Source organism: Hemitrygon akajei, chromosome 3 (genome assembly GCF_048418815.1).
Source record: "Hemitrygon akajei chromosome 3, sHemAka1.3, whole genome shotgun sequence".
NCBI classification, from domain to species: domain Eukaryota; kingdom Metazoa; phylum Chordata; class Chondrichthyes; order Myliobatiformes; family Dasyatidae; genus Hemitrygon; species Hemitrygon akajei.
The window spans coordinates 53658885-53685666 of NC_133126.1; the positions used below are offsets into that span (position 1 = coordinate 53658885).

General features: G+C 36.3%; 1 protein-coding gene across 1 annotated transcript in view; it reads right to left on the minus strand.

The window, feature by feature from the left end:
* Positions 1-10055: 10055 nt before the first annotated feature.
* The window catches only part of exoc5 (exocyst complex component 5), a 55969-nt gene continuing 39242 nt past the window's right edge, over positions 10056-26782 (minus strand). The window contains exons 11-18 of the mRNA XM_073039916.1: positions 24713-24922; positions 20854-21001; positions 20569-20677; positions 19009-19129; positions 16777-16863; positions 14949-15057; positions 13058-13273; positions 10056-11112 (exon numbers count right to left, since the gene is read on the minus strand). Coding sequence (XP_072896017.1) covers positions 10924-11112; positions 13058-13273; positions 14949-15057; positions 16777-16863; positions 19009-19129; positions 20569-20677; positions 20854-21001; positions 24713-24922 — 1189 coding nt within the window. The 3' untranslated portion in view covers positions 10056-10923. The remainder of the gene's footprint in view (positions 11113-13057; positions 13274-14948; positions 15058-16776; positions 16864-19008; positions 19130-20568; positions 20678-20853; positions 21002-24712; positions 24923-26782) is intronic.

A 26782-nucleotide genomic window follows, 5' to 3' on the forward strand; every position in this document is an offset into this window, starting at 1 on the left:
AGATCCCCCATATCCTTCTGAACTCCATCAGTTTCAGGCCTAGAGCCATCAACTGCTTCATTGACAGTAAGGCAACAGCCATTATGACAATGCTTCAGGCATATACTGTAAGTATTTAAAGTATAAACACAAGAAATACTACAATGCTGGAAATCCAAAGCAACACACATAAAATGCTAGAGTACCTCAGCATGTCAGGCTGCATCTGTGGAAATGAATAAACAGTAGATGTTTCTGGCAAGTCCTGAATAAAGTTCTTGGCCCATAAAGTCTATTTGTTTATTAATTTTCATGGAAGCTGCCTGACCTGCTGAGTTCCTCCAGTATTTTGTGTGGGTTGTTAAGTATTTAAAGTTTTGAGAGTAAGTTAAAATGTTAAGAACTGAGTGACTATTCCATCTTTCTGAAGGATTCTATCAATACTTTTTTTGATTGATGTTTCCAGGTTATGAAATTATATTACTTATTTTATAGCTGCAGGAGGTACCATAGATAGTGATTAGTAGGTTACTAAAACTGGAATAGCTTTAAACTACCAGAGAAGTTAAAATTCACTCACAATAACTGCTATCTACATTATTAGAGATTCCACAGAAATTTTAAATTTTATTGGAAAAATGTACTAGAACTTACAGCAGTTATCAAAGTATGCCATCTATGGCTAAAATGTGAAATTACAGTTTTGACAGTGGAAAATATTTCGTAAAACAAACGCAAGTTGGTGCTCTGAATTACTGAATTTGGAGCACTGTGTACTAATACATGGAATGCCTACCAAACTTGGTTAGTCTCAAGTAATGATTACTCACACTTTCAACATTTAGAAGCATTAATATAGCCATGCTGCATAAGTATTCAGCATATATAGAATACTCACAAACTGTTTTGTGCACATTACAAAATGGATGATATTCTAAACAAGATAGAATCATTTGTACATACAAAAAATACTACAGTACTTTTAAAATCAGTAAGTATGCTGATTGATGGCCATCCCACACCTCCAATTTTATCAAAAAGGGAACAAGATAGAGTTAAATTATTCCACATTTTCAAACAAGAGATGTTGGAAATCCAAGCAACACAAACAAAATGCCATAGGAACTCAGCAGGCCAGGCTTCATCGGGAGGAAGGCCCAATATGTCGACTGTTTACTCCTTTCCATAGATGCTGCCTGACCTGCTGTGTTCCTGTTTTCAGTGCAGTTTGTCGGACTGAGCTGTGCTGGAGTCCAGCTGGCACCCAGTATCCCTCAACCCAAAGCTCGAATGAAGTGATAACCCTACTTCAAGAGAAATGCAGTAAGAAGTATGGTAATTATTCTGTATATTACACATTAGCAGTTCGCACAAATCTATTACAGCTTGTGGCATCAGAGTTCAATCTCAGCGTTTTCTGACAAAGGAGTCTTTGTACAACCTCCCTGTAGAACGTGTAGGTTTTCTCTGGGTGCTCCAGTTTCCTCCCAGAGCCCAAAGATGTACTGAGTAGATTAACTGGTCACTGTAAATTGTCCTCTGATTAAGTTAGGGTTAAACTGGGTTTGTTGGTAGTTGCTGGGCAGTATAGGCTGTAAGGCCAGAAGGCCTATTCTGCCCCTTATCTCCAAATAAATAAATAAACAGATTTTGTTTAAATACAAAAATACATCCCTGCTTACTAAAGCTCAGGATGAACAACTAAGAATGCTTTCTTCAGAAATGTGGCAAATATACTGTATATGGCTGCAGAATATCAAGCACCATCTGCATACTTTATTCTTTCCAGGACAAAAGTGAAAAAATGTTTAAATACAGACCCAAAATTATATGTCAATATTTTCATAGCAATATAAACATTTAAATAAAAATACAACTACTTGATAAATGCTTGCAGAGTAACAAGACTTCTTACATTCTTAATTTTTGACTAACGCAAATAAAGCTTTATATGCTGATAAATGATTGTAAGTGGAAGAAGCAATACTTCCTGAAAAATAAGTGTCATGATATAATTGACCAGCAAAACTGCCAGGTTCTGTTTGAAGTTAGGGTGTCTAAAGCTTTAGTAAAGACCAAAGAGACAGAATCTTCTCATTTGGGCAAGGTGCTGCATTTAAAGTGACGGTAATCCTCAAGTCAAATGAAATTCCAACACAACGTGGGCAGGAATCTGGATGAGAACACAAGTCATTGTTATCTCCTTGCCTTAAAGGGAGAGTTATTCAACCACAAAATCATGGAACACAGATTTATTTGGCTAAGGTAAAGGGAACTCAGAGTAAATCTTCCAAGGTGCCAGTTTTAGATGAAAAGCAAACATAGACTCAAAAAGGATACAAGAGCTTATGGAGTGTCAGTTCAAGCCCGTCAACACATCAAAGATCCTACCGGTTTTGTTATAAAAAATAGATCTAACTGGCCTACTTATTCTTTATCTGGAGGAGTAGTGGCATGAATAGCCACTACATTGCAGTGGAATCCAACTTCCTTCTCCCATTTACCTCGCCTTGTATCATAGAATAAGGGCTAAATCACAAATTGCTAACAGAGGCATTTTAGCAAATCTCTTCCAATCCATTTCAAGAGCCTTTCAGTGACAGAATCCATTGTGAATTCTCCAGATTAGAAAGATCCAATGTGCAAGCTAGGCAACTGTTCTATAATCCAGTTCTCTAAAGTATAGCTGGGTTAGTTAATGGAGTACTGAAGTGCAATCCTCTTCTGGTTTCTGACAAATATTGCAAAATCACAGTACAGTGAATAGATATTACTGTATTTTGAATGTATATTTAAAACAATTACATGTGATTGTGTGTGTAAAAAAAAATCTTTTGGTCCTATTACTCCTCAACGGCTGGTTTCACCTGTTAATAATCATTCACTCTCCGATCAAATGCATAGGATTTTGTTTTCTTTACTACTTCTAGCATGGCATTCTATGCATTATGAAATGGATGGAGAACATGGATTCAAATGTAGGCCCCCTCAGAACAAAAGTCCACAATTCCTAGAATTGTAACATTTAGTTACAATTTGTATTCTCAAAATTTGAATCAAAAGTCTCACCCGAACTCTAAAACCAGCTTACAACATAGGCACAAATAATAGGACAATAGTTGAGGGAAGAGATTAGGGGATGGAGTTAAAAGAAAATTAAGTTTGATCATAAGCAGGTGACTCAAGGATAAACTTAGTCCTGAAGAAGGTTCTCAGCCTGAAACATCAACTGTTTATTCTTTTTCATAGATGCTGCCTGACCTGCTGGGTTCTTCCAGCATTTTGCACGTATTGTTCTGGATAAACTTGGGTCTGATAAAAGTTCAGTAACTTTGAGATATCAACTCTGTTTCTCTCCCCACAGAAGCTTCCCAACCTTGAGAGCATTCCTAGCATTTTCAGTTTTATTACCCTCTTATTCAGCTGGAAACACTGTTGAATGACAGAGAATCATTCTGTCCTGCTGAGTTCCTCTAGTGTTTTGTGTGTGTTCTTTGGCAGAAAACATACAAATTCCATGTTATGGGTTCAAAGACAGAGTCTTTGATCTTCCCAGCATTTAATGAAAAGTAACATCAGACAGATAGCAAGGAATTTAATAGCAGAGAGGAAGATGATGTATTATCAATAGGGAAGTTGATCCATCTAGAAAGATGGTAAAAAAGGTACCATCACAGATGAGGAAGCCATGTGAGACATCTTGAAATGGTCAAACGAGCAAAATATATATCTAACACTTCATATACTTAAGATTCTACAGGTGCCTTTAATCTGGAGCAACTTGCACAAAATGCTGGTGGAACTCAACAGGTCAGGCAGCATCTACAGTTAAAAATGAACAGTCAACATTTCGGGCCGAAACTCTTCAGCAAGACTGGATAGGAATAGGGCAGAAGCCTGAATTAAAGGGTGGGTGGGGTGGGGGGGGGGGGGGGGAGAAGCATGAAAAGGTGAAAGGTGAATCCAGGTGGGGGGAGGGATAAGAGAAAAATGGAACGATGTGAGAAGCTGAGAGGTGCTAGGTGGAAGAGGTAATTGGCTGAAGGAGGAATCTGATGAGAAGATTGTAGACCATGAAATAAAAAGATGGGAAACCAAAAAGGGAAAGTGGAACGTCATGGGCAATTTGTGCAAGTGGAGGGGAAACAGAAGGGTTAGAGGCTACAGGGTTAAGGGAATATGTTTTGGGAGGGTGAACAGAGGGCTGTAAATACCACAAATGCTGATTCCATTAGATTGGAAACTACCAAAACTGAATACAAGGTGTTGCTCCTCCAACCAGCATCAGGCCTAACGTGCAAGTAGACCATTCTGTGGACAGACATGTCCGTGTGGGAATGGAAAGTCGAATTAAGGTGACTATCAGACCTGGCTGTTGCAACAGATGGAGCAAAGGTGTTCAGCAAAGCGACCTCTCAGTCTGCATCAAGTTTCACTGATGTTCAGAAGGCTGCACTGGGAGCACTGGATACAATAAATGAACTAATGAATTCATATGTGAAGTACTGCCTCATCTGGAAGGACTATTTAGGGCCCTGAATGGCAGTAAAGGAGGTGGAATAGGGGCAGATGTAACACTTAGCTCAGTTGCAGGGGTAAGTGCCCGGAGAGAGACCGGTGGGGAGCGGGGGAGATGGAGTGTAGATGTGTGGGAAATAGAGCTGATGCAGGTGTAAGCTGCATTGATAGCAGTGGAGGGGGGAATATCAGCATTTTCTAAAAAAAAGAGGACATTTTGGATGTCAGTGGGATTCTAAAGATATCGCGCATACCTTTAGAATATGCACCAATGAAAAGAGATAAAGATCATGTTTTTTTTGTTAACAACAAAGCATCTGCTCTAATGGCATTCGTCAGCAGAAACAATTCATGGAAAAAGGTCAGAAGTAGCTTCAACACTGCCAATACAACAACTCATAATAATTAGTGTTAGTAAAAATAGTTTAGCTTGTAGGCTAGAACTACTTGCTTCAAAAACTAAAACAAATCATCACCATTACCACACAGTCTACAAGCATGTAACTGTGACATTCCAACTGCATCAAGAATATTATACAAAAAGGTGGTGTAGCAAAGGTTCACCTGATTGATTTTCAGGAATATGGGCAGGATGAGAGATTAAAAACAAATTAGGATTATAGTCTTGAATTTAGAACACTGAGACATTATCTCAGTAAAACATTCAAAGGATTTTTGGGGCTTTACAGGTTAGATGCAGAGAATTGCTTCTCCAAAGTGGAATGATTAGAATCCAGTCACAGTCTCAAAATAATGGGCTGCCATTTCAGTAGAGATGAGAATTAATTTATTTTTCCAGAGGGTTGCGAGTCTTTGGAGTTTTCTTTACCCAAGAGGGCTAGAGAAGCATCGTCGCCAAGTATGGAGATACAGATGACAGATTGTTAGAGATTAAGGGAACAGATTCTAGGTACATTAATAAAAACTAAATAAAAGTAATCTGAAAGATAATCCCAGTGGAACATGATGTCCTTCAAAGTTTTTGTTATTCAACCCCGATCCAAAAACCTTAGAATGGATTGACCATCAACAGAAAGACTTACTTAGGCTTACTTTGGTAACAAACATGAGGTTGTATTGTGAAAGACAAAGTTTGGCTCCTGTGAGTAAAAGGGAAGTCTGTACTTAGAGCTTAAGTTGAATGAGAGGCACATGAAGACAATGCATAGGGGTAGATAGCTTGCATTGTTATTAATTCATTTTTGTATTTACTGTGTTAGTGATGCCAGTAGCTTTGGGACACACAGTCTAAAGACTAGCTTGAACAGTGTCCTTGCACCAAAAGATAGTGATTTTGAAAGATCAGCTTAATCATTCAATCTTGAGTCTAAAACAACCATTCTATATTTCACGTTGTTAACCATTTTAGATATCATTTTAGACAAGTAGCTAACAAGAATGAATAGTTCTGCAAATTAAATTTTAGTGACATGGACAACTCAAAACAGATTTAAGAAGTATGATTTGAAATTATTACATGATTAATGATGTCAACAAAGGCAATACTGACAAATTTCTAATATGCATTTCATTACCCTTCCATCAAGACATTATTAAACCTACTTTGCAGACTTTTTAATATCAGTGAAATAATACATCTTGTATTCAATAGACTAGCTTCAAAAATACAAATGAACCTCAGTATATTTGACTTTTCCTTTTAAAAAAAACTGTCTTGGTCATATTCACCAAATCACTTCAGCAAAGTTGCTCTGGATTTTTTTTTCTTCCCTAAATGAACAATGAATAATATTAGAATTCTATAACTACGAACAACTTCTTTCAGCTAATTATGGAATTACAACAAATGCAGTTAGCTACCTTTAGACCTACCTGTATTCTTATTCTGGCTCCAGCTAAAAACTGCAAATACAATTAGTAACTATAGAAAATAATTTAATAGCAACAGCATTTAAATAATTTTATCATTAATTAAACTAACCCAAATAGAGGCAACACAAGATACCTAGACCACTTGGTATGCACATCTAAACCACATAGTAACTGTAGAACATTTAATGTGCCCTAGAAACCAAAGGTGCAGAAAGTGGCATCAACTGGAGGAGCCCAAGTTCTAAGTCTTGCAGGTTAAGTAATCGGTGATGTCACTGCAGTCCACTTGTGAGGCTGTGTATTTCATGAAAGGCACATTTTAGGTGATCACATTACAGCTCAGGGAACGAATGGATGATTGAAGAGAAATCAAGAGCAGATAAATGGTGCAGGTGGTTCCTGATGGCAACATGTTCTTTAAGAAATACAGCAGAATCCAGTTAATTAGGCCATTGCTTAAATTGGGGCAGCTGCTTATTTGGACCAACTCTAAGAACAAAAACGAATCGAGAAAATAGCCAGGATTCCCTTTGTTTATTTAGGACACTATGCCAAATTAATTGGGACAGGAGACAGTTGCTGAACAGTTTCTAATCTAGAGTCAGTTGCATGAACGTATAGCTGCTCGACACTACACTGTGCTTAGAGCAAGCAATTGTTTAAATAGCATCAGTTGCATGTGTTTATTTAAAAAGTGGTGATTTTTGACAGTGATAGTTGGTGAGAAATAAACAGCAAGACAATTCAAAGCTGTTTTGTTCCTTGAGTCTTCAAGCATTTAGGCTTGGAATGCCAGAAACAGCAGTCAGTGAAAATGAAACAAAAAGTTATTTGAAGGTATCAACAATCATCATGAATGTTACAATGAAAATAAGATTTGGAGGATGCAGTCACTTTAAGTATTATATGAAGGCAGTCCATTGTTTACACTAGGTGTCTATGCTGATTTTGTTCACTTATAGTCAATCAAAAGAATGCGGCATCGTACAGGTAAACTGGATTAATTCCACCATCAACAATTAGGAATTAATACAATTTTATAGTTAATGTAATGGTCTAATTTGTTTTATTTTTCATTTAAATACACAATTTGTTACTCAGTTAAATGGGAGTATATCTTTTAAACTATTTCTATGAAAAAGGCTAACTGGCAAGCCGCTTCATTGAGCCAAAATGTACAGGTCTCAATGTGTCCTAATTAAAAAGGAAATTATTGTATTCAATTCTGGCAACAGACAAAGTAAAACGTTTCCTGTGAAGCAATGGGACTAATCCTGGGCAATTTGGAAGCATCTCAACAGATTTGACACCAATGACTACAATGAACACTCAAATTTATTTGACAGGAAAATGGTACCGAAGAAAAAGAAAAGAGTTACAAAAAAACTGGGAGAGAGAACTAGCACAAGAATAAACAAAGTCTTTAAGCTATGACTAGATTAAGGGAGAGTACAATAAAGTCTCAAAGATACATTTACAAATTCTGCAAACCTTAATATATTGAAAAATGTAGTTCAGGTGCAGATTTAATCAACCACTTGGTATTACGTTGTCATGATAATAACAAAGACCATGAGGGAAAAAGAAGGGCACAGGGTTACAAATAATCTTGTTTACAATGGGTTACAAGTAGTTTTAGGACCAAGTGTTCAGGATGGATTTTGGTTCTTTGCAGGAATGGGACGGGTGGTTCAAGGGTCAGTGTCACGGCAGGAGACTCGCGTGGAAAATCTTTTGCTATGGGTCCAAAGACCCGAGATCTTTGCAACCTTCAGGCACAGAGCTCGTAAAAAAGCGACGAAACCGACTTTTTAACATCGTAAACCAGCGGGTTGCTGTTATGTCTCCCACTCCCTGTGAAAATAGGGACACCTCCTTCTCCTTTATTAGGAAGAGAGAGAACCTGTGTGTTGCCAAATTCCAGATGAATTGCGATAGTCTTTGGGGTAACTGCAAGGTCTGTGTCTTTGCTGTCGCTTGGCTCACACTTGTGCTTGGTAACGAGTGCGCTTTTTGTTTTGGCGGTTGGGGGACGGGGGGATTGTTGCTTACTGCCACTTACAGGTGGGAGGAGGAAGCTGGGGAAGGGGGGACTTTGGGGTTCTCATGGTTAACTGTCCTTCATTCTTTGGGGCACTTCTCTGCTTTTGTGGATGTTTTGTGAAGAAAAAGCATTTCAGGATGTATATTGTATACATTTCTCTGACATTAAATTGAACCTTTGTAAAACGGTGAAGCAGTAGCAATGTCAATTAAGGGTGATAATACAATGCTGGAGAAAATGTCCTGGAATGATCAAGCTATTTATTTTAGAGTTAAACGAACAATACGTATGTAATTACACCACTGGGACTATTCCAGTGGCTTCCATGCCAAAGAGCAAATATACTGGAAAATAACAAATGAATACCTTTTTCATCATTACATTTGAAACTTAAGGTGGTGTAGATGGACTTGTTTTTGGGTGGTAAGCTGGGCCAACTGTAGCAGGTATCTATGGAACAGCTATAGGAAAGGGCTAACAAACCATTTCAAAGTCAACTGGTGTGGAGCTACCTTCAATGATATTGTAACAGACCTGACTCAGGTAAACTAGACAGTAATTAAACAAAGCAAATGCATTCCTAAGTCAGAAAGAGAAAGGAAGTTAAAGCCCAAACTCTATGGATGAACAAATGGATGTAATGGAGCTAATAGAATGAGCAGTCAACAAGAGATTGGCTTTTAAAATGACAACCAGGCTGATTACAGGAATTTGAGGGGAAGTGAATAAAAGAGGCAGAGAGCAAGGACAGGCAGAAAACACAAAAGGAAATCCAAACGTAATCTATAAGCATGGTAACAGGCAAGGCTCTTAAGAATAGTAGTGGAGCTGATGAGGAAACAAAAAAGATATCTAATCATGGAGACAGAAGCTACAGCTGAGATACAACCAAGAATCTAATAAACTAGAAAATGATGCACTTGGAGTCTCAAAGAAAGATGTGGTTGGGCTTCTGGAGGGGCTGTAAATACAATAAACATTCACTTGCTGCAGATAAAATGCATTCTATGTTGCTGGGGAAAGTAACTGGCAATAACCTTCTAAGCATCTATAAGATACGGGGTGGTGCCTATGAGATAGCACCAAAATGAGGTATTTTACCACAGTAACCACAGACTAGCCACTTTAACCCACATGATGGAAAAAGTTATAAATCAATAGTCAGGAATAGAATTAGAAGCATGGATTGAGAAAGCCAATATGGATTTGTTACCAGCAAATTCTATTTAATGATTCAACTTGACAGTCTAACGAAAGAAATGTAGCTGATGTGTATCTGTGGTTCTGATTCTCTTTCCCCACATTGCACAGTATTTTGGAATACTGACAATAGTAAATAAAGAGAAATGCTTCTCTACATTATATACAAGGTCATTGGCAGTTTAATGAAGCAGTATTTACACTTTTACCATCTGTAAAATAATTTTGCAGTTTTTCTACTTAATGATTTGACTTTTTTTTACTCTTAATTCAAGAAAAATGCTTCAAAGCACACATGCACATAAAATAATTACAATATAAACACTCAGGTACAAAACACATCCATAATGTACAATGTCAAAAAGTAGTATTATAAAATGTGAAAGTTACAAGCCAATTCTGTTTGTGATCATAATGCCAGCATACGGAAGATCAAATTTTATTCAAAAGACAAATAAATAATCTACAGAATCAACTTCAGTTTTGTTGAAATTACTTTGTTTTATTTTCATGGCAAATGCAATTAAAACGAACCAACACTGAAAACCCAATTCATTTCCTCCTGCAACTTACAGTTTAAAGACTTTTGAAATTCTCCTTTTACCTTCAGTAATCATGCATTATTGCCACAGTGGATAACATTAACCTTAGAGAGATGGCAAAGGGAATATATATTTACTGGAGCGCCACCTGCAGAGCTCGTTAATAACTAAATTTGCCGCATTAACTTACATATGAATGGCATTACCGTGCTACACTGCATCGTCCTCAACTACTCATCCCACTTTCAGTCCAAGAGAATATCCCAGTAACTACGTTTTATAAGCAGAGGCACCTGCGTAGCTGATCCTGTATAAACAAGTATACCATTAACATAGTGTTACCTCTGTGTATAGCAAGGGGAAGAAAATCCATTATACCTGGATAAAACATTATACATTTCTTAAACAAGTGTTTACTGAACTGAAAGTTAAACTTAATAGTCAGTGCTTCAACAACCTCCCTGATAGAATTTATAAACATGAATGTATCAACATATGCAAAACTTGAATTACATTAGTGGCTTCTGAGAGGTTCAGCTCTGGATAATTTACCGTTAGAGCATAAATTGTGCAAAAATATTACTTGTATTTAGCTTGAATTAATGTAGCCTCTTTTTCAACTGAAACAGTTCAATAATGTCTGCTCTTTAGTGAAGTCATGTATTTCCCATCAATTACATTTGTAAATGACTAAACAACAGGGGTTGGCATACCCTGCTTTTAAAGCTTCCGAAGATCCAAACAGCCTAAGCACAAAACTCTTGATCAAGCTTTGACACTATATTCCGATTTCAGATGTCAAGGATTTCAGCTGAAGTGACGACCAAGACGTGCTGATCTGTAGTCGGACCTTAACTGCACAAAGGCATGAAGGATGTTCTTGTCAAGATTAGTTAGTTGCTCTCCAGAACAGACCTGCTTAAGGTTGTCAGGTGCTACTACCAGAAGATTACAGAGTGCATGTAGCGTGTCAAAAAGTTGTAACACCAAGGGGATCTGTAAGGAAAAGCAGAAAAAAAGTCCAATTATGAAAAAAAAATAGTAGCAGCAATTCTATAGATATAAAAGTACATCTTTGGGAAGAGTAGGGGGGTTTGGGGAATGAATCTTCTGTAATGAACACAAAGTATAGGCTAAATTGGAAGAAGAGAATTTTTTTAATTTCTGAAAAGATTCTAGAAAGTGTAATTTTCTAATTTTCTTTTACTACTGCCTGTCAAGGGAAAAATACGGCAGGAAAGGACAACAGAAGACAAATTGTGTTGTGAAAATTGCTTTGAATGGTGAAATTTAACTTTTAACGAATTGTCACACTAAGTTGGAAAATACATGGTAATACAATAAAACAATGTGTACCAAAGTGGGTAATTTCTGAGTTACCAAATACAGGGTTATCAGAGTTCACATTATTTGCAGGCTTCAGACGTGTCATATATTGCTGTTTATATGGGCTGAGCTCGGGAAAACAAGGGGGCCTGAAGTGGTGGAGGCAGATGTGCCTAGACTAACATTCAATGTCCAGAAATTCTGTTTGCCTGGCAGAAACAAATAACAAAGGGTATCAGTTTACCAGTTTTACTATATAAAACGTAAATTCACTACATTCTTGAAAAGGATGCTTGGACAGATTATACATCAAACTGAAGTCACAGCTTATGAGGAATATGACTACTGTAATTATTTGATTTTGAAGCTAGATACCAAAACCTTTGTCAGCTTATCATCTATGAAATGGAGTAATATATCATTTTGAAAATCTGGCACCAAGTAAAAAGTGTTTAAAATTTAAAGTACTTCAGTAGTCAACTTGCTCAGGTATATATGAAAAATGTAAGTTTAAAAATAAACTGAAATGAAATAAAATATATGCACATTTATCGAATGACTGAAAATTAGGTAAAGGGAAGGATGATCTGAGGCAATCCAAATTAGAACATCAAACCTGAGTGGATTTATAAGATATAAAGTCAGGGTTTAATGAAATAAAATTAATGAAGTGCGTTTACATTGTGAGCAAATATTTCAGTTGTTAAGCTAAAACTGCAAATGCTAGAAATCTGAAACAAACACAAGTCTTGGTGTATGTGCTAGTTCTTTCGCCAGCAGTTGAGAAGTTAGTATTTCAGCTCTAGAGTCCTCATAAATTGGACAGCTCCATTAAAAAGCTGCACTTTAACTTCACTCACAGTTACTGACTAAACCGAATTTCCTGCCACTTTAGTGTGCAAGATTAAAACATTAGTTTTTCAGCAACTATGTCCATAATTCACATTGTTTCATTCTCCTTCATTATAATGGATATAAAACATTTTATAACAAGGATAAAATACAAAATAAAAAATCTTTTGATCCAGTAATTAAAATGTCATATAATTCTTCCTTGCTTTTAGAACGTCTTCAGCATTAGACTGAAATCTAACAACATCTGGTGATACAAACAGAGATACATTAATTCACTGAAGATGTAAGAGATCTCGTTACTCTCAGTTCTGAACATGAATTTGTTGTATACTATTTAATTAATTGATTTAAGCATATTTCTATCATGATTTTAAATATGCAGACAATTTTTGAATTAAAGATTTTAAGGTAAAACATTATACAAAATATTTTAAATACTGTATTTAATTAAATGAACATTCCCCTCTTAATTTATAAATGTTCAGACTTTCCAAATCAAAACATTCAGGTCTCTTATTTCTGAATTTCAAAATCAGTATAGTGGTGGTGATTGGTAGATAATGACTATCCCAAAAGTAAACTGAAAATAACTGAATATATTTAAGAAATGCTTACTTAAAAAATCTGCTGTTGCATGCAACTTCATTTAATTTGAACTCAAAGGGAAAAATTAGTACCATAATCAAGAAAGCAGCAACAAAACTACCAACAATATTTAAGTCATTAAATCAGCCGATGGTTAATAGAAGGTATACAACACCTTAAACTCTTTGGCACACTTCCGATACTCAGCTACATCACAGATAGCCAGCATGCCACCCATTGAACTGTATGTATACTGCTGAAGATGCTCGTGAATTAAGCGGTGGAAACGAACTCCAAATTCTGTTAGAACAGTATCCACATTCTTCCCATCCATTGAATTTCGATTTTTTTCTACTTGCTTCCTAACATAATCACAGACTTTGACACAGGCCTATTCAAAAAGGTTGCAGAAAGTGAGATATTACTAAAGTAAAACATTGCTCAAATCTGAGATAAAAACAGAAAATAATAGAAATGGTGAGAGATTAGGCAGCATTTGTGCAGAATTAATATTTCACATTGTGGTGCTGTCTGATCTACTGAGCATTTCCAACATTTTGCTTTCACGTGACATTAATAGTTTGTGCTCTATTAAGTAGTGAAAGCAAGATTATATTCAGTTGCTTCATTACAGTTTACCATAAAGCATTTGTTTTGTAACTATTTCAATGCTGGTGAACAGCACATTTTTAACTTTCAGTCCAAGAGAAATGATTACTAATAACAAGATTTGATTTCTAAAACAAAAGCAATACAAGTTTAATTTTCAAATATTTAAATTAAGGGAATAAGCACACAGCAGTTGTTAAGAAAACATTCATCCCAAATTAACAAAGACACCAAGCTGCTTTTCAGTCAGACTCTTGCTGTGATTATAACATAGTGCTCCAAAAAAAAAGTTGCTCCCCTAAGCAACAAAATTAATGGACATTATAGAAAACCATTTCTATCTAAAGATCAGTGACAAACATGCAAATTCTGATGAGATTGTTCTGTTAGCATACTCTGTTTGGGTCTAAATCCTGACATGTTAATCTATTATCCTAGCTGAATACATTTGCCAAAAAAAATTGTAATTCAATGTATTTGATCTAAAGAATCCCAACTGTATCAAGTGCATTTATGTGATATGTTCAACAAGACCAGCATGAAATTTACAATTCAGATGACTCACAATTTTCAGAACAAAGTTTAAACTATGATAAAAAATTAAATTAAATTTCCTCTCTGGAGATTAAGATGATGGATGGTAAGATCCTATAGCAATAATGTAACTGAAAATGTTAGATCCAAATAAGTGCAGTGGGACCTGACAATCAAAATCATGGCATGTTTGTGGATAAGTAATAGAATTACACCTGCCAGTTGGGGAGATTTTTCCCAGAAACTGAACTTCTATAAACTCTTCAGCAGGCTTTCCATGCCACCTTGGATTTGGGTTCCAATAGAAGAATTGCAAGTTTTGTCCTAAATTTACAACCTGCCTACAATTTCCTAATAATTCTCCAATTATTCTGTAACAGTGGACTCTATAAGGAGAAAAAAGAAGGGCTGTGTCATCCATCACTGGGCAACGTAGTGGAATTTAGATAAAGGCCTCACTCCCTGTTGATAATTTACATCACATTGTAATCTCTACAGATTTCTTAAAGTCCAAACATCTAATAGTCTTAAACACATATGTAACAATTTACATTGATTGACTCCTGTTGTTTGTAAAACGGTCACCATTTTTTCTAATGTGATTCATTTCAAGGATTCAAAATGTTTATGAATTTTGAAGATGAAATGTTATAATATATAAATTCACATTTTTTCTCACCCTAAGAACTATAAAATGTGATTGTACAAAAAAAAGTTCAACACACTTGCCATAAAAATTCAGACTGAAGTCAGTAGCCAAGGAGATAACAAATAACAGATCATCAACTCCACTTTAAATCGTTTAGCTCAACCATATTGTATAACAGCTTGGAAGGATTAAACATAATATACAACATGTTATATCAGCAACACAAATGAGAAATGTGTTCCTAAAATCAGTACAATGGTTTGTAAATACATACATTTGTATACTGAATTAATACGTTGTTTTCATCCTCTGGTTTGAAGTCTGTCTTTTTCTGTTCAACAGTCAGAATGTGCTTCATATGTCCAATCATGCAATTCAATGTCCTTTATAGAATAAAGTGGATACTTAAATTATGAGATAAAGCTGCTATTTGGTTGGTACAGAAGTATATTATATTAAATAATACAAAGATGCTTCGTGACAATTTTACCAAATGTTAAACTTTAAAATTAGTTATATTAAAGTACTTTGAAATAAAATCTATTTCCATGAACCTATATTAACACATATAATCTTACCAAAGTTGCCCCAGATGGAATGTATGAAGATATTCTGTTTTCCTACTTTCAATAAAGGCCCAGATCAGTTATCAGAGGCACTGTCTGAAAGCTTGCATATAATCCAAAAGTTTAGAGCATGTCAAGAGTTTCGATAATGTTCAAAAGTTTCAGGTGGACATTCAGAGACTGGGCATATTATAATAATGGACGTTGAAAGTCCATACAGGGATGAATGCTGCATTCCAGGATGAACGTCAGCTGCACTAAATCAGGGCTAGAGAAATCTCCTTAATCAGTTTAATTAACTAAGCAGATCAGAAATGATTCCATTCATTTGTTGTTTTCCCTAAATTAATTTGGGTTTTCATCTCGTTATTCACTTATTCCATAACATGATATGTTTGGTTAGGACATAGCAGGCAGGCACTTGTGTGGTTCAGGTTGGATAGACCAGTCTGTCTGAGTGCTGAAGAAGGGTCTCAGCCCAAAACATCAATTGTTTATCATTTCCTGTCCAGCTGAATTCCTCCAGCATTTGGAGGTATTGCTCTGGATTTCCAGCATCTGCAGAATTGCTCATGTTGAAAACCAATGTTAACCCTGGTAGTCATTTTTTAAATACAAGGTTACAGTTATGGTAGAGTCCACAGAAATTGGTATTCTCATTTCAGCACAGGTGAGCTTTAATAGACATGTTTTAAATTACAATGAATATTTATAGAAAATGGAGAAACCACTTTCCATGTAGATAGTTTAGTAATCAGAATCAATGGACTTAAGACAACTGGAATAGTACAGAGAAAAGATAGTTTTTGTTTAAACATATAAATTCAGGAAACTGAACTGAAATGCATTGTCCCAAAAATGTGACATAAGCAGATTCAATATTAATTTTTCATATTTGACTAAGAATACTTTCAGGGTTAAGGTGAAAACAGAGAAAGTATCATTATCCTGTATAATTAATTAGTACTGTATTTCCAAGAGCTGAAACAGATACACCAAAAAACACTGAGGAAGTAATTTTGTGACTGTACAAATCTAAAGCAGAGATCTCGAGAGACATCAATGCAGTATCAAAAATGACAAATCAAAAATTCACAAAAAACTATTGAGAAAATTATTGGAAAATGGAAGAAATTAATCTTTCGCATTACATATCTCAATCATAGAATAAAATCATTTAAAATGTCGAGTATTGTATTGGTCCTCAAGTGTAAAATGCAAAGCAATTTAGTCAATTCCAATTTAATAATTAATGCCAAAGTTTCCATTTACATCATAAAAAGAAAATGTCCTTCATTTCCAGTCAAGGAAACTTTGTAATTTCACATTGACGAGAATAACTGGCCATAAAGAGTATAATAAAAATGTTATTTTGCTTTAGAATTAAGCAGCTTATAACACCCTTTAGTCAAAAGTCTGCATTTAATAGCTGTCCAATGGATGATTAAGTGAATGATAATGAGATGCTGTATTGTACTTGAAAAACAGATTAATGGCATGCTTTAGATGGATATGTTGCAATGAATTTATATTTACCTATCGATGCCTGTATCTAGTTTTACTTCCATCTGTTCAATCACTTCCTTCTTTTTCTGTAGGCACTCAGTAAGCTTCGGAGAAGAGCTGCAAGTACAAATATTAAATAAAAAGTGAATTCATTTTGTTGGCAAATGTAAGTAAATTTAAGGAACTGTAGTGAGGTATTTCAATTGCTGTTTAAGTATTTAGCACAATGATTTGTTATGAATGTGCAGCAACTCTGAGGAGCCGAAGGGTACAAAATCGCCCCCTCCTTTTTGAGAATCGCAAGATCGCTATTAATTCGGGTCTGGGACCCAGGAAATGAGAGAGACACACGCAGAATCCACAAGGTTTGGAATGTGTCCTGGCCTCAGCGAAACAAAAACCCCTGATAACGGCTATTGTCTCTTGGAGACGGAATTGTGTATTGAGTACTGTACTATTCATTGAAGCCCCTCAGGGGACGACCAGAGTGGGCTGGTTGAGGGATTGCATCATCCCAACCTGATTGACATCTGAGACCCCGTGAGTAAGGATAAAAGAGGGTCTGGGGAACAACCCCTTTAGACGCACCAGGAGAAACGCTAGAAATCCCGTGACAGCGTTTAATAGCGACAGCCGGTGGGGGGCTCGTGTGCGTCCTCCCTTGCTTGGGTTGGCGGGCTCACCACGGAAGAACGGCTTAGCTAAAGGAGAGGCCACAAGTGAACGGCCACACCAACGAGACTCCGACGGATCGAAATCATAAAAGGAAAAGCCGGCAAGTTTTTCTCCAAATCTCTCTCTCTCCAACCATTGCCACAGCGGTCCCCAAAGGCTGCAGCCTGCATGAAATGAGTGAACTTTATATTTCCATCGGAAAACACATTATCCCCTAGACAACGATAGAGCTTATTTCTTATTATTATTATACCCGCACTTTTAGATTTAGTATTGACGACATATATTATCTGTATCTTTGCATTGATATTATTTTTGTGTATTTTTACTAATAAATACTGTTAAAAATAGTATCATCAGACTTCAACGGACCTCTCTATCTTTGCTGGTAAGTGACCCAGTTACGGGGTTCGTAACAGATTAAATTAACATTCAAACTAGATTTTTTATAATTTTAAGATTTAAGTCAGACACATTGAATTAGCTGGGATTACAATGTTCTCAATTGCATTTAGAGACACATCTCTGCTTTTTAACTGGCTCAATTTGCTCAGGCAATCATCATTTTGCTATTTATTTCACATTGGAAAAATCTTTCCTTTACCTATATTTTGCTTCAAATTGTGTCCCAAATAGCTTAAAAAGCATTTCCATTATAAGTCATCCTGTTTGCATGTAAACAGAGTGCAGCAACTTTGTTCTTAATGCAAAAATGCCACATTAGCCATGCAAATGATTGACTGGAAAGGGATACGAGCAGGGATCATAGTAAAACAAGAAATGCTGGAGTTTCCGGCAGTAACTTGGAAGATGCAGGATCAGTTCATCCCAAAGAAGAAACATTCTAAAGGGAGGAAGGGGCAACCACAGCTGACAAAGGAAATCAAAGAGCAAAAGAGAGAACATACAATATAGCAAAAATTAGCAAGACATTAGACAATTGGGAAGCTTTTAAAAATGTGCAGATTCCCTAAAGGTTAACTTGCAGGTTGAATAGGTAGTAAGAAAGGCAAATGCAATATTAGCATTCATTTTGAGAGGACTAGAATACAAAAGCAAGGATGTCAGGCTGAGTCTGAGGTTTATAAGGCATTGGTCAGACCACACTTGGAATACTGTGAGTTTTATGCCTTATATCTTCAGAAGGACGTGCTGGCATTGGAGAGGGCCCAGAGATTTACTTGAACAATCTTGGGAATGAAAGAGTTAAAAATATTAGGAGTGTTTGATGGCTCTGGGCCTGTACCCACTGGGGGTGGTCTCATTGAAATCTACAGAACATTGAAATGCCTTGAAAGAGTGGACATGGAGAAGATATTTCATTATAAGTGAGTCTTGGGCTGGAGGGCACATTCTCATAATAAAAGGACATCCCTTTAGACAGAGATAAGGAGAAATTTCTTTAGCCAGTAGGTGGTGAATATATGGAAATTATTCCCACAGATAGCTGTGGAGGCCAAGTCATTGAGTTGATTTAAAATGGATAAATTGATTTAAATAGGTTCTGATTAGGACATCAAAGTTTACTGGGAGAAGACAGGAGAATGACCTTATAAAGGCATTGATAGAAAAAAAGAATCTACTCACCTTATTAGTGGCATGAGGTGGTCATTAAATTGTTTGTCAAATAAGTGAAAAATAGTATTTGCCTGTTGTACGACATCTAAAAAGTAAAGGCTTCCAGTCTTGGAATCTGTAGACGGGATTGCTGAGGAAAGAGACAACATCTTGTCATATTTAAATGAGAGGACCAACAATAATCAGAACATTATGAATTAAATTTTGGTTGCGTCATTAAGCAACTAGCTCACAAATGTAAATTAACATGATAATCATATACTATTAAGTAATAAATGACATGGACAACCAAACATATTAAGTTCAATTCAACTCAATTATATTGATAGTCAACAAACAACAATCATCATCACACCAGGAGAAATTTCTACCTCACCTCTCTCAATCTGTCAAAGCACTCAAGTGGAACAATTTGAAGCACAACTTCATAAAGGTATAAATTATCTATATGATGCACTGTTTTGCAAAGACATATTCTAATAGATAATAAAATAAAATTCTTTTTTCTACATTGTGGAATCATTGGGAGAGAATTCAACAGAATACTGAGAAGTGAATGAGCATTCAGGTGATGGAAGACTGGAGTTTAGAGTTAAGGAACAGATAGATAACATAAAAGTGTTAGCAATCAGAAAAGTGTGGTGGAAAGGAGGAAGAACCTTAGTGAGGAAGATGAGGGTTAATGTCTGAGGCCCTCCGTTGGTCGGGGTTGACCATGGATGTTGTGTCCCAGCTGTTTACATGATACGCAAGCCAGGGCAGTATAATATTGAGAGCAAGCTGTTGCCCATGTAGCAGGCTGATGAATCCAAAGGAATGGCAGAGTGCGATACAGTTTGGCACCAGCGGCACAGCTGAAGCTGCCAGTTAATGTTGAACTCAATGTAGGACTGCCTTAGAGATTCCAAGCCTGGATTTTTCCTGTGGGATTTACTCCCAAAGCCTTCCCGTGAATGGGTATAGCCACAAGGCAGTGGAGGTTTGAGACAGTTTTCCTTCTCCCAGAAGAGCTGCCAACCATGGCTGACAAGCCCCATTTGGCCAAAGTGACTGGTTTTAAGACACCAGTAATCTGCCTTTACCTCTTCTCCTGTCAGTAGAAACTGGCTTAGTAGCTAAGCTACACCAGAAGGACAGGAGCGAAATTTCTTTGTCAGGGGATATTTGAGACATACGCCATTGGAAGCATTTAATAGGTAGTGGGAGCTTATCCTCACTAACACTTCCAGCCATAACAACCTTAAGAAACCCAAGTCTAGATCTATTTTAGTGCTATCCAAGGAAAACAACCTAGAATGTATAAGAGAAATAGGAGATCAAATGTTCAAAAATGCATGGTAGAGAAAGTTAAGAATGCAATGGCTGTTGGTGAAAAGAAGGAAATTAAGAGTCATCAGTATTGAAGTGATGGCATTGATATGAACTTTGAAAGGAGATTGGACAAACCCAAGGAAAGTGAAGAATTTACATTATTAGCTCGGAAATCAGGTGTTCATAAATTTAACGGAAACATGAAATTGAATTAATGCACAGAGAATCATATAATGAAGAACTTAATAATACAATTACCTGCGAGTCCAATCTCTAGCGCATAGTCAATATGTTCAACGCACAAATACTCCACAAGAATAGTAAATATTCGAAAAGCATTCTTTGGTAAATCAGAAGGGTCAGACAACTATAAATAAGAAGATTAAAATGTGAGTGTGTACAGCTCAATACATTAAGTATATTGAGCTGGAATAAATAAAAGTTTGCTCAAAACAATTTCTGGAAAGAGTCTCTAAAGTGGAAGGCACAGTGACCTACTTGAAGAAAATCAATTCACAATTCAAATCTTAAAAACTTTCTCACCCTATGACACCTCTCAAAGGCCTGTCTGGTCTCCTGCAAAAGATTGACAACCACCTCCTGTGACAGGAAAGTCTCACCATGTGTGTCAATACTTGGTCCAAGCGGTAAGTTGGTGCGTTGGCGAATTCGCTCTTTTAGATCCTGAATACTACAAAATGAAAAATCATTTCAAATAAAGCCCACAATTTATGAAAAGGTTTAAGATGCTGCTTATTTAATTGAAGCTACATGCAAAAGTATTCACACACAATGCATAATTACCTATTAAAACACACGTTTTACTAGCATAAATGCTGACTGATGTTTTGTAAAGATTTAAGAAGTTTACTTAGTGAGTAAAAACAACTTGCATAACCCTTTACCAAAGTGCAACTGTTATCCTACATTAGGGTTTAGTCCTCCCACTCAGGTTATAAACCTCTACAACTCTCAGTGGTTATCCAACTGCACAATGTGACTCGTCTATGAATCATTTCACCATAATTATTCTTTATTTTAAGAAAATGGCAGGGAGTTTTCCCAGAATATTATTTCTAAGAGGATTCACAGTGTGGTATTAGTTATCACTGCAGCATCTGTTGAAACTAAATTGCTGTTACTCAGTTAGACATTAACAAATAATTAACTTTTAATAGATAACAAGATGAAAGAACTCAGAAGCTAATAAAATGACTCCAGAAGTGACAAAATGTTTTCATCAACTCTGCTATATTACTTCAAATTAACCCGCCTTTTCATGCATTCAACATTGATGAAACTGAGGTTTCCTGGAAGCTTCAACTGGTTCTCTGCATCTTTTGTAACACTGAATGTATAAGCAGGAAATAAGGACTCTTAGTCGCTGTTGGCCCAAAGCGTCGACTGCTTCTCTGCCCACAGATGCTACAGTTTAGAGAGTGTTATGAATAACTATTCAATTTCAGGTCTGGAGGTCTTCCAGAGAACCGCACTTTTAAACTGTTGCCAATGGATACTGGATCTGGCAAATTATTCATGAACTAAAGTTGGCATTTCATGACTGGTTAAGGTGTAGCTGCTTAAGGATCAAGAGGGATGTTCAACTTGTTGTAAATAATAAATGCTGTTGGCTCTTAGTAACATGCTAACATTGCAAACTGTTTTTGATCTTTATGTATGCCCGGGAAAAGGGAGGAAAATTTGGTAGCGTTTTGAGGAACTAAAGGCGTTGCTGTGCCACAGAGAATTTGGAAGGGACTTCAAGCAACATATACCATCAATCTTATATTCTTCTATCTAGCTCCTGTCACAGTTTATTAATGATCACCAAAACATCTTTTTGCCAACTTCAGACCAAAGTAAATAAATGAGGCAAGAAAAAATTTGAAAATAATGTACCCATTTCACCTGCAGCATGCTCTACTTTGACCTCTGACAACCACAGTTGTGTAATATTCATTTATTGATTTATTGTTTCAAATAAACTAGCCTGGCAAAAACTGAGGAATTAATAGTTAATAAATTTAAGTAATTTAGCAGTTAATTGAATTACAGAAATACAATTTAAATACATTTTAAAATTCTTATGACATAGTAAATACCTTTAAAACACCTCACAACTGTTTTAAATACATAATCTCCAAGGTAATGCCTTGAGGAAACTCCCTATAGTTTTCAAAAATGTACCACTTTAATATTGCCAAAAGTGCATGTGCACATTTTGATTGTGGTTCTGAAGCTAATGCTTTAAAGGCAAATGACCAGATTTACAGCCAGTTCTGATGACGATCTGATAGTTTTGAAGTCTAGTTAAAAATTTATTGAAACATTTTCCAACAAGGAAACATGGTGCTACTGTTTGTAGAATAAATCAACCATAATAAATAGACTGTAGTATCAAAAAGGGTACAGGGTATATGTCCAGCCACTGTTCAATGTCTTTGGAGCACAATGAACAACTGCAGAAGGGAGATTTAGCATCTTGCATCGCCCAAATTAAAAACAGTAACTTTTCACTTAAGGGAAATGAGTGCCATTCAACCGAGAGACAAAAATTAATTTGGGGAAAGTAAATTTGGTTGCATATATCTAATAACACATACACTTGAGTAAATTAGACACCTACAAAATCAACTGCATAGAAATTACAAATTAGTTTAGTCACACTTCACAGCACTGCATTTGGAAATTATTTGTTTAAAATACTGTCCCCTAAATTTAATTATGTAATTGTACTGAAATAACAAGTACTACAAAAAGGCACAAACTGATGCTGAAGCGCACCTGCTGTGCATTCAGGTCATGGTACTTAATTAGACAAATTCAAAAATCTTTTTCATGTATAGACAAGCTCATCTTGTTTCTAGACTCTTTTGTGAAATCCAAATTAGATGTCAGGTCTGAAGTAAATTCAAGTCACCAAAATAATCACTGAAGTAGCACAGCAAATTTCTGCCCAGTGAAAATGAGATATCATTTCGCAACAATATTGAAAAAAAGCTCAAAGATTTAACACAATTGTAAAGAATGGAACATTAATTTTCTTCATTAGTCTAGTAAGTAATATTGTTCAACTTTTAAGATGTGACTTCCATGATGCAAGTTGATGTTAGCTATAAACTCACTATACTTTTTATTTTAAAAACATAATGTTCATTACAAGCTAAAGAAAAACAATTCCCATAAGGCGCCATCCTCAAAGGAAAACAAAGCTCTTTTGGGATGACCCAATGTTTACTGTTTCCAGTAAAAATTTGTAACTCAGTTTAATCATCTTCGAGACACTGTTTCAAATGGAAATTTTTGCTAGATTTTCATGAACTAAGAATGAATAATTCATTATTGAGGCAACTGATGGAAACCAGATACTAGTATAGTTTATTTAAAAATATACTTTACTTTCAATAATGCTGGTTTGATCGGGGCACGACCACGCAAGCGCGTGGACGCCAGCCAGTGAGAACAGCGAGGAGTTTAATTGAGATGATTATTCAGCGGTTTGATCGGGGCATCACTGTGCAAGTGCTTGGACATTGGCCAGCGAGAAGAGTTTAAAAGGAGACAGCGTTATAGTGCGGGTGAGAGTAGGAAGGTTTTGGCTCAACGGGTCGAGGCGAGTTAGGTTGCCTGAGTAGAATACAGACAGGAAGTATGTGTGTGAGGCCGGTTTTCTGTGCTACCGAGACTCACAGCCTCCCAAACGTCCACATCTGCGCCAGGTGTGTCGAGCTGCAGCTCCTTAGGAACTGTGTTGGAGAACTGGAGATACAGCTCGATGACTTTCGTCTGGTCAGTGAGAGTGAGGAGGTGATAAAGAGGAGCTATAGGCAGGTAGTCACACCGGGGCCTGGGGAGACAGATAAGTGGGTAACAGTCAGGAGAGGGAAGGGCAGGAGTCAGAGACTAGAGAGCACCCCTGTGGCTGAACCCCTTGACAATGTACTCCTGCTTGAGTACTGATGGGAGGGTCAGCCTACCTGGGGGAAGCAACAGCAGCTGCGCCTCTGGCACAGAAAGAGGATGGCAGCAGTGATAGGGGTCTCTATAGTTAGGGTATATAGTCAGAATTTTTCTACCCTGGCAGCCCTGATATCAAAATTCCTTTTGGGAGCCAGAAAACAGTATTACTTTGGGGATAAAAGATGTTCCAAAATGTACAATTTGGATACCATCAAAATTAGATATCACATATTTAATGAATACTGCCTGACTTCTTTAATATGCAAGTTATCTCAAATTCAAAACCTATTTACAGCTAAGCCCCAGTGTATTTACAGTGTTAATCTGTGATCCATCTACAAGTTAGATACCAATCAGTAGTAAAAGACCCAAAAATAATAAAATGTCAAAAATACCAACAGTTGGACGAAAAATGTACTTCATTTTCAAATAAGTCACTCACCCTCCAGAGCCATAAGACCGCTTTTGATGATTTTTGGAATCATAATAACGCTGTAACACCATACTACTTCTATTCTTCAAGTAGCCCGTCTCAATTTCTATATAATTTTCCAAATATGAAATGAAAATGCCTTTGATCATCTTAGCCAGAAATGTTTGCTTATCAGTGCCAAGGTCAAACTCTGCTAATTTGCTCGCTAGATTTGTGGTCCTGAAAGAAAAGAGACAACACAAAAAAGGTTGTGTTCATTGTTTGTTCTTAAGCACTTACCAATTGTATCCAACCAACAGCTAGACAGCTTGTTTTTTTTAAAAATATCAGACCAAACTATTTTGACCTTTTTCATTCAGTTCTGAAATACCCTACCTCAATATGACTAGCTCTACAAGGAAGGCAACTGAGATTTAAATGTAGGATTATTAATATAGCCTTGATGGTTTTGATTTCAATCTACACTATCTTTCAAGGCATAAGATATCAATTAAATAAATGTGTTAATAAGTCCTGGAGATATTGGATATTTATGTTTTGATCTCTAATGATATTAACTACATACCAAAGAAATCTCAGGTAAAAAGTGCAAATATGGAAGTAGCTTACTGCCTTATTGTTCTAAAAGATTTATTATTCTGAAGTGTACCCACCTCCAATAACTGAAAAAGGATTAGTAAACGCTAACCCGCATTGTAATGGCTGTGCAAAATTATGTAGAAGTCTATTTTATGTAACAATCATTGTGTGCAAACAATCTTTGAAATCAATTATTTTGCTAAGAAAGGATTAACCACTTGCTTGTTTTCCTAAACTTGCAGTCTAAACAGAATTAAATTTATATTTGTGCAGTGTATTTCAGGAATGCCAGATGTCATAAAGCACTTTGCAACTACCTGACCACTTTTGAAGTGCAGCCTCTGCTCTAATGTACAAAATGGAACAGCCAATTTGAACACAGCAAAACCCCATAAATTTAAATTTGATAATGACCAGGTAATATATTTTACCAATACTGATTGAAGACTAATCCAACTTCCACTTCCCATTGATACTCTTAACATATTTTCAATTAAGCAGAAACACATTTCAACCACTCGTGAGGTTTTGTATTGGTGGAAGTTACTCATCAGCATTTTCCTCCAACCTTTAAAATAATTGTCAGAAATCCTTCAGTTAATCTGCTTAATCCTCTTTTTCATGTTGTGCTCATCTGATACAATAATTACTTTAGATATCAGTAAGCGTCTCAAGGTTTTGTAACTGTAACCAAGGATAGTCAGTCTATTTCTTTTCAAATAAGTATCAAAGGTATTACAGATGGCCCACTGACAAACTTGGGACATGCAAAGGTAAAATGTCTCCCATCAAATCACCAACAAAAAGTTAATGAGCACAGAGCAATAGTTACAAATAATTTTCAAAAGTACAGGTGGGGGAAGCAGAGATACTCAGGTAATTTTCTGCAGCACAGGGTTGACAAGACATTGTAGGGTGACCAAAATAAAGTCTGTATCTGTTCTAATTAAACACTAGGAAAAATTCCCATTGACAACAACGGGTCAACTTAACTATCACATTTTTTCGCATTACCCCCTCCTCCCACTACTTTCAAATCTCTTAGTATCTCTCCTTTCAGTTAGTCCTGACGAAGAGTCTTGGCCCGAAACATCAACAGTGCTTCTTCCTTATAGATGCTGCCTGGCCTGCTGTGTTCCACCAGCGTTTTGTGAGTGTTGTTATCACATATAAAGATTGCTTCCATGTAATCACAAATGCTTCTAAACTATTACAATAACATTTCATTTAAATATTAATTATCACAGATTTCAATATGATTTCAAAAATTACATTTTAAAGACGGGTTGAATTTCCAATTTTTTTGGAATGTATATGCAAATTGCAGTAAAAAGCATAAATTCAATTAGACATTGAAAACTATAGCACAGAAACATGACCTTTGGCCCTTCCAGTCCATACTGACCATTTAAGCTGCCTAGCCTAATCAACCTGCACCCAGACCAAAGCTCTCTATACCCCTCCTATTCATGTACCCTACCCAAACTTCTCCTGAACATT